This window comes from Octopus bimaculoides, chromosome 3, assembly GCF_001194135.2.
Source record: "Octopus bimaculoides isolate UCB-OBI-ISO-001 chromosome 3, ASM119413v2, whole genome shotgun sequence".
In the NCBI taxonomy this organism is placed as follows: Eukaryota; Metazoa; Mollusca; class Cephalopoda; order Octopoda; family Octopodidae; genus Octopus; species Octopus bimaculoides.
The window spans coordinates 33,263,286-33,272,387 of NC_068983.1; the positions used below are offsets into that span (position 1 = coordinate 33,263,286).

At 35.6% G+C, this 9,102-nt stretch overlaps 1 protein-coding gene across 2 annotated transcripts in view; it reads right to left on the reverse strand.

The window, feature by feature from the left end:
* LOC106875092 (WD repeat-containing protein 93) overlaps nucleotides 1-8,263 on the reverse strand; it is a 104,255-nt gene extending 95,992 nt beyond the window's left edge. For both annotated transcript variants that reach the window (XM_014923071.2, XM_014923069.2), the window contains exons 1-2: nucleotides 7,782-8,263; nucleotides 2,481-2,679 (exon numbers count right to left, since the gene is read on the reverse strand). In XM_014923071.2, the coding sequence (XP_014778557.1) occupies nucleotides 2,481-2,679; nucleotides 7,782-8,069 (487 nt within the window). In that variant the 5' untranslated portion in view covers nucleotides 8,070-8,263. The remainder of the gene's footprint in view (nucleotides 1-2,480; nucleotides 2,680-7,781) is intronic.
* Between the last annotated feature and the right edge of the window lie 839 nt (nucleotides 8,264-9,102).

The window sequence follows — 9,102 nt, forward strand, 5'->3', positions numbered from 1 at the left end:
GGAAGGGATTAAGCACCTACTAGTAAATAAATAAAAATTATACTTAACTGATAAGTACTTTATTATGATTAATACTATTAATTAGTACTACAAACATAATTATTATAAATTACTATGATAAATCTAAACCCTTATTGTATCTTCACCCCTCCCCCGACTAAAATCTATTGGCGTATCCCACTGTTATTTTCTGTTTTTTATTATTTATCCTTCCTAACCCCACCATATAAAGGATTAATCCATCAATTGCTATTTTTGGTTTAGTCATTTACTTAATGGCCCAAAGAGATATGTAAGCGAAATCATATGATTACAACAATATTCAACTCCTCCGTTTTCCTTCTTTGTGCTCTTTTTCTTTATTTATTCCTCTCTCTGATGAAGCTCCATGTTTCAGATCAGTTTTATCACCAAATATGATAAATATTTTTAGCATATCAATGGCAACACCATACAACACTGGAAGCAGAAACAGCTGTTAGATGGGATGCAGTCTATTTGTATTGAATTAATAAATAATAATTGATGTAAGTCGATTGTTGTTTATCGATATTTCTCCATTTTCTGTCTTCTTTAAATTTTGATTCTTGATAAACTCATGTTTATCCTTGTCTTTACCTATAATTTATGAGCATAATATGCTTGCACATGCATGCGCATTGTTAAACATAGGTAATATACCAGTAGTTTAATGGATACTTCTAATCCCTTAGACAGTTATTTTAACCTCTAACTCAGCTAACCCCTTATATATATGTATGTATGTATATATATGTGTATATATACATTTATATATATATATATATAGCCCCTCCTGTTTATTGTCAACATATATGATATTTCAGCAATATATGATGCACTACATGTGAATGGAAGATGAAAGATCAGAAAATAAATCTTGATGAAATTGTGTTTTTGTTTCTTTTTTGTGCACATGCAATGTATGAAGTTCAAAACAGTGAAATCCAGTGACATTTGAAAAAAAAATCTGCTGTATCAGATAGGGATAGAAATGTAGACAAACCAGCACCATAATTCTCCATCATTCACTCTCCATTCATTATCTTGCTTTTCATGCATGATTCTCATTCTTCTTATTTCTCTCAATTTCACTATTTGAGAGAGAGAGAGAGAGAGAGAGAGAGAGAGAGAGAGAGAGAGAGAGAGAGAGAGAGAGAGAGAGAGAGAGAGAGAGAGAGAGAGAGAGACTGAAGGAGGAAGGAAAACAGAGTTTGACATGACACAAACCTATTTTCCTATCCTTCTTTTAATGACACTATTACTCATTATCAATTTTATGCATATCTTTTTTTTAAGTAGGATGAGGTCTGAAAGAGATTCGGCTGCTATTTCTCAAAATAAATGTCATACAAATCTACCACGTGACAAGGTGAGAAACAAGATATAGGCTTACATCGACTTTCATTGGAAATTGGTTCCAAGACTTAATGTGGAAAATGATGCAGCATGCAAAAACGCTAAAAACCGTTTTTGGCTTCTGTCTGTTTTAATAAATGGTTTGTACATGTTTTAATATGTATTTTATTTGATTTTTCCACTTCAATGTTGCTTTAAGGTGGCTTTTTAAAAACATTCATGCTTTTAGATATGTTCACTGAGGCCAACATAAGTCATATAAATCAGTGAGGTTAATTTTATTTTTACAATTTCATAAAAAAAAATGACTTGAGGATGACTTGAAGTAAAAAAAAAATGTAACTTGAAATGACATAAATTGAGGCATGTCTGTATATGGTTTTGTGGTTTTGGAATACATGGCAAACAGTGCACACCAACAATTCAAATTTAAACAGACAGAGAAACAGATTGATAGATATAGGTGAATGGATCATTTCTCTGTTTCAAACAAGAGTCTTTCACTCAGTTAACTGAAATACACTGTCAGTCACTGAAGATTCCATACAATTAATATAATTCTCAGACATAATCAGAATGACTCAGCATGCAACAAAGATATCTCTTTCAGTTACAGGTACACTTCTCACAGTTTCTACCAACCCAATTTCATTCAGGGACCTTGGATTGATACAAGGTTATCATAGAAGAAATTTTCCCAAAGTCTCATACGATGATATAAAACCTGGAACATGATTTGTATGGCAAACATCTTAACTACTTGGTCATAAGTGAAACAAGATCTGACAAAAATCTAATGTTAGTCTAATATCTTATATTCTTACATATCTGTTATATATATCAGGCACTATAGGACATTCTCTTAATCAGATGATTTCAGCACTTTCTGATGGTATTGTGCCTTGCAGCAGTACCAGGGAGAGTTAATACCATTAAGCAATTTTTCCTCTAGAAACCCAAACAACAGCATTTCAACAACTCAGGGAAACTATATCAACCATTCTAACCAACTATGTTTCAGTTAGTTTTGCTGTTATTTTGCTCTCAGTTTTATCCTTCTCTCACATATCCATGTCACATCTAATCAAAGTACAATAACTTACCAACATCATCTAGTGCTGTGATGACAAATGTCAGTGCATCTAAAAAATATTGACTGACAGATTGTATCTCTGAGTTTTCAGTTTTCCACACAGCACATATTTCTTGAGTGGAAGCATCTAAGATGTACAAACCATCTTTGGTGCCCAAAGATGAATATATTGATCCATTACATCCACTGCAGCTGTTTATTTGTGGTACCTACAATTAACAAAACAGAGCATATTTATAGAGATGTTGAATAAAATTAAGTGTATGTACAAATATTCATTTCTAAGGTACAAGGCCAGAAATTTTGAGGGAAAGGATTTAGTCAATATCTTTGGTCCCAGTAAATGAGTAGCACTTTATTTTATCGACCCCAGAGAGGTGAATGGCAAAGTTGATACTGACAGAATTTATGATCAGAATATAATGACCTGGAAGAAATGCTGCAAGGCATTTTTTTCTGTTACCCTAAGGATTTTGCTAATCAACCATCCAGTTGAGGTACAAATTCTCTGTGGGTAGGAAAAGATGAATAACTGGTCTCTGTTGGAGCTGTGAAAAACTTTGAATCTAGTGAAGTTGATATCCACTTTTGGGCAGCAGTAGCAGCAGGAGGAGGAGGAGGAGGAGGAGGAGAAGAAGAAGAAGAAGAAGAAGAAGAAGAAGAAGAAGAAGAAGAAGAAGAAGAAAAAAGAAGAAGAAGAAGAAGAAGAAGAAGAAGAAGAAGAAGAAGAAAAAGAAGAAGAATGCGGGAGTTTTAGCAGGATGTTGGTGAAATCCTCATAAATAGTCAAGTGACCTAAAAGTGACCCGTTGTGGCTTATACATCTACACATGTCACTATTTTCATGGTTAAAATTCAAATTTGTTTTTTTAATCTAAAAATTTTTTTTCTTTTTATTTACATATATATGTGCATACATACATATATCTACACACATACTCATACATGCATGCATGTACACACTCATACACACACATAGTCTCAACAACACACACACATACATCTACACATATGTACATACGTATTAATCTATGTACACTCGTACGATTATATATAACTACATATATGTATTTCAGTATCATGCATCTCAACATGTATGGATGGATTTCTACATGTAAATGAGAGAAAAGGGTGATTATAGATGGGTACTCCCAAGTGGAATCTGGGTGTTACCGCATTTGGATTTACAGTTGAGGGTGGGTTTGTATTCCTGTAAATAGACAGCTTCAGTAACTTGTCTCAACATTGCATCAGTGGGATGTGTAGATAAGATGTCTAACCTAAGTCTCCCTAAGGAGCCATTGTGGCAGTCTACAGTATGCTGACAGAAGATGGAGTTTGTTTTTTGTTTTTCAATGTAGTTATCCAGGTGTTTTATGAACCTATCATTGATGCTCCTAGAAGTCATTCCAATATATGACTCTGGGATAATTGCGCAACTCCCTTCTTGGCACTTAATCTGGTATACAAACACACACACACGCACACAGCTGGGTGTTCAGACTAAATTTGGCAATTTTTTGAGAAACAGTTTGATGTATTGGTGAACAGTTAATGGCTTTGGAGAACATAAACATTAAAGCAGTTTTTGAGAAAAAGCTAGAGGTTGTGGAAGAGTGGAAACCATCTGAATATTGGAAAAGATTTATGTGTGATGAGGATTTGTGCCCAGAATCAAAATGACGACATCATGACTGTTGTTCTATGTTCTGTGAACACTCTAAAAGTTTAAAACGTGATAAACTATGAAGCCATACCCAACAGGAAGAGACACAGCAGGCATTCTGACTGTATCTGCATGCTGGAATTTATCCCTACATCTTTGAACACATAGCCATCAATTCAGGTGTCTATGTGTAGTTACTAGAGACTGAATCCCTGGCTGAAGAGGGTTGTTGCTGGATGGCCATATGTGTAGCAGCAGGATTTGTCTCCTTGCCATACCTATGGAGAAAGTCAGAAGTGTTTATCAGAAAATTTAAATGACTTCTCCAGCCCCAATTTCTGACCTTCAAATTCCCCTTATTGTAATCCCATGAGTTACTTTGTGCGGGGCATGATTGAAAAAGACACCAACCACTTTGCCAGGAACTCCAAAGCCAAGCTGGTGACCATAGTCAAGGAGGTTTTCATAGAGAGACACAGTGAGTAACACATGTGCCAAGTTCCAGAGCTGCCTCAAGACTGTAGGGAAGCTACTTTGAATAAATTGTTATCTACCATCCATAATCTAATTGATGTTTTCACTTTTTAAAATAATCTTATTTTTGGATGGGATATTGTTTTCTTTTCCTTTTATGCAAACTGTCAAATTTAGCCCAAACACCCATCTGGACATCTATTCCTGAAACAGCCGTTACAAACTATCTGCATACTTTTCTTCCTACTTTCTTCTTATCCTGCTTTAGACTCAACCTATGATGACCAGCTTTACTTATTATCAATAATTCAGACGTACTGTATAACTGTTCTGGGAGAATGATTGCATACACCATATCCATAATAAGCATTTTTCAACCAATGTCTTATCGACATCTAGTGATCTAAATTCCTGTAACATTCAATACTATCCTCATATTGTATCAATGTTAAAGCACATAAATGTCATAATCTGGTCTGATACCAGTTGTTTGCCTGTTTATATTTTCATTTTATTATAAACATAACTGCTTGATTGAAACAGCCTTTAGCCACTCTTCATTAGATAACCATAACATTTCTGTATTTTTTAGTAGCAGTTCAAGCTGGTATTTAGGCAACAAGTCCATCTGAACACTAATTACATATTACCCATGACCCAATGGGTCACTTGGAAAGCCTGAGTTTCTCAGCAATGAAGTTTTGTTTCATGGTTTTTTTTTATCTTTTCCAAGTTACTTCACATGCTTTCAACGAATGTGACATTGAAATCACATATAAACAGCTCCTTTCCCTGGAAAAGGAAAGATTTGGATGCTATTTCTTGTACGTCCTGCTACCACCTAACAGATATTTCAGGTCCTTTATCGCAGATAGCTGTTACGTGGTAGCAGAGTGTGCTACAAATAGCAACCAAATCTTTGGAGCTGAGATATATTGAATGCACTCAAAAAAATCTTTGTTATGGTATTCTCTTGGGGCGCTCTTTTGCTTTGACTCTCAGAACTGTCATCTGGATCAGCTGGTTTTGTTTGTTAATTTCCATAAAATTTTTTTATTTATTCACTTTTGTTTTAAAGTGAAAGAGAGGAGAAAGTGAAAAATGTGTATATGAAATGAATGTGTGTGTGTGTGTGTGAGAGAGAGAGAGAGAGAGAGAGAGAGAGAAAGAGATAGTGCTACTTATACATACATTATCTATCTCTCTCACACACATATGCATTTGTACATACAAAAAAGATGTATGCATATGTATTGATGTATGTATACATGACAACCCACCACTTCACTCTCTCTCTCTTTCATACACACATCTATTTCATATACATGTACATACATCTTTCACTTTCTCCTCTCTTTCACTTGCTCCCCTCTTTCATTTAAAGCAAAAGTAAATAAATAAAATATTTTTACAGAAATTAATGACTTGAGATAATTAAAAAAACATTAAAATATTGACTGTTTAAAGAAAGCTAAAATATGAATTGATGTTTTCACTTTTTAAAATAATCTTATTTTTGGATGGGATATTGTTTTCTTTTCCCTTTATGCAAACTGTCAAATTTAGAGAACACACAATAAGAGAATACTTATTGTACACACAGCTTACAGTTTTGAAATCACATTCAGTTAAAAAATATTTCTAAATGATTAAAATATTGTGTACATCAAAAAGTTGACGTGTCTTTTTTTCTTAGAGAATGCGAAGAGTATATGTGTGTATATGTCACAGATAGCGGACATGTGTTTGTGTTGATTGACATGCCATGACATTCATTATGAGTGTGCATTTTGTATGTGTGTTTGTGCGTTGGCATCACAGAAGCCATGTTTTATTTTTTCAAGAAATAACAAACAAAGATTGTGTTTACTTATTTTCAATAATAAATAGAGGTCCAAATGTCACAAAAATATGTACTGCACTGCCGAAAGTAAGTATGACAATAAATATGCAACAAAAAAATGTTAAGATAAATTATACTGCTTCTGAGATATTTCGGGTACAAACAAACATCCCTAGAGTTTTAGTATTATTAAGATATATATCATCATCATCATCATCATCTTCATTTAACGTCCGCTTTCCATGCTAGCATGGGTTGGACAATTTGACTGAGGACTGGCGAACCAGATGGCTGCACCAGGCTCAATCTGATCTGGCAGAATTTCTACAGCTGGATGTCCTTCCTAACGCTGACCACTCCGAGAGTGTAGTGGGTGCTTTTATGTACCACCGGCACGAGGGCCAGTCTGGCCGTACTGGTGATGCTGTGCTGAGACGACTTGTCAAACCAACAGAAATTTTAGTCATAGTCGTGGTCATTGCTGGTGTCATGTAAACGGCATCCATGCCAGTGGCACGTAAAAGCACCCATTGACGTTAGAAAAGGCCTCCAGCCGTAGAAACCATGCCAATTCGGACTGAAACACACACACATTATGATAATGATGATAATGTATATATACCTCCCCCTTTCACCTTGGGTGTCATTAGGGGAAAACATTTTGGTGCGAGCATTCAAGACGAATTTCTGGTTCGAAGATATCTTCCTTCTTCCCAACAGTTTTAGAAGGCCTGTAATGTGTTATAAGCATTGCCTATCTTCCTGACAACAAGACAAAATAAAGGAGAGAGAAAAAAAAGGTGACTAAAACCATCCTTCTAAGTATATCTCGTTACACCTCTCACAAAGTCCCTATAACCGAACACACAAATGCATCGCAGAACATTAACCCTCGTTATCTCACTAGTTCGTGAGAGCTGTCCGATCTTTGACTAACTAAACAGTATAATGCAATGCAACGACTTTTTTCTTTTTCTTTTTTTAAGTAAGAGAATTGGCGTACCGATATATGTGTATGTATTTTTATGTTTTTTTATTGCCCACAAGGGGCTAAACATAGAGCGGACAAACAAGGACAGACAAAGGGATTAAGTCGATTACATCGATCCCCAGTGCGTAACTGGTACTTAATTTATCGACCCCGAAAGGATGAAAGGTGAAGTCGACCTCGGCGGAATTTGAACTCAGAACATAGCGGCAGACGAAATACCGCTTGTATATGTAAGCATGCATATGTACAAGCGGAAGTAGGTTTGTGTGAGTGCGCGCGCTAATTTCTGCTTTACGAGAAGAAAAAACAATTAAAACAAGATTAACGTATTATTTACTTGGACGGTTTGAGTGGAGGTGCAACAGATCGGAGAAGTGCACGTATCATCAATTTTGGTACTTCTCTGAGACAATTTCACATTTTGTCTATGTTGAATTTCAGACCAAACAGTGTCCAATATCTCATTTAGTATTTTATCCAGCATCCGATATGGTTGTGGTAACGTATCTCTCCATAGTTCTGGATCTGTTATATAATAGTCACGACGGCGTGTATTGACAGAGGATTTCTTGTCGATGCTTTTTGATGCATCTAAAGAGTCAATCGGGCGACTCTGAGGAAGCATTTTGTTGTTTATACACAACGATATCGCATAAACGGAAAGACAGACACTCGAAGTATCGTTACGCAGTTCTTAATATATGCAACTTATGACAAATAATAACTATCATTTGTGTTCGATACTACATATCAACATGTGGAACCAGTCAAATAAATAATTACAAAACAATGTGATCGCGTTTGTTCATGCATGTTTCCTTAGCAACGGCGTACATACAATACAAGCTAAGGGAGGTAAGTCAAAAATAAACGGGAATTATTTCCCTTGTCATGTGCAACTTGCCTTTGGGACTAAGAACCAGTTTCCCCTGGTGCGACCTTCCATCGAGGCAATGTACATACCTCTATTTTGATTATCTATTTACTTTTCCCCCCTCTGTTTTCTTACTGCTTACCCATACAAACTGTATATGGTTTTACTCTCACGTACACATATATATACAAGGTGTTCGGGATAAATTTGACAGTTTGCTTAAAATAAAAACAAAACACTATATTCCATCCAAAATTAAATTATTAAAAAAAAATCTAAAATTGTCCACCAGTTGATGATTGTGAGATAACAGTTTACTCAAAGTATCCATACCCATCTTTTACCACAGCCTCAAGACAACTGATGTATGTATTCCTCACTGTATCCTCAAGAAGATCTGCCAAATACCTCCTTGATCTTAGCCACAAACTCGGGCTTAGTGTTGCTGGGTGAGCAATTGGTGTATTTTTCAACTGTGCACCACACATAGAGTCATGATGTCAGTATTTTAATATCTGGCATGAATTATCATGATGCAAATAACTCTTTCTCAATATTCCATTAGTTTCCTGACTCCCAGGTTAAGTAAATCTTTTTCAACTGCAACTTTAATCCTTATGTTCTCCAACGCCATTGACTGTTCACCAATACATCAAGTTGTTCCTGAAAAAAGGAGGCTTAAAAAAACCGTCAGATTCAACACACTCACACACACACACACTCGCACACACACACACACACACACACACACACACACACACACACACACACACACACACACACA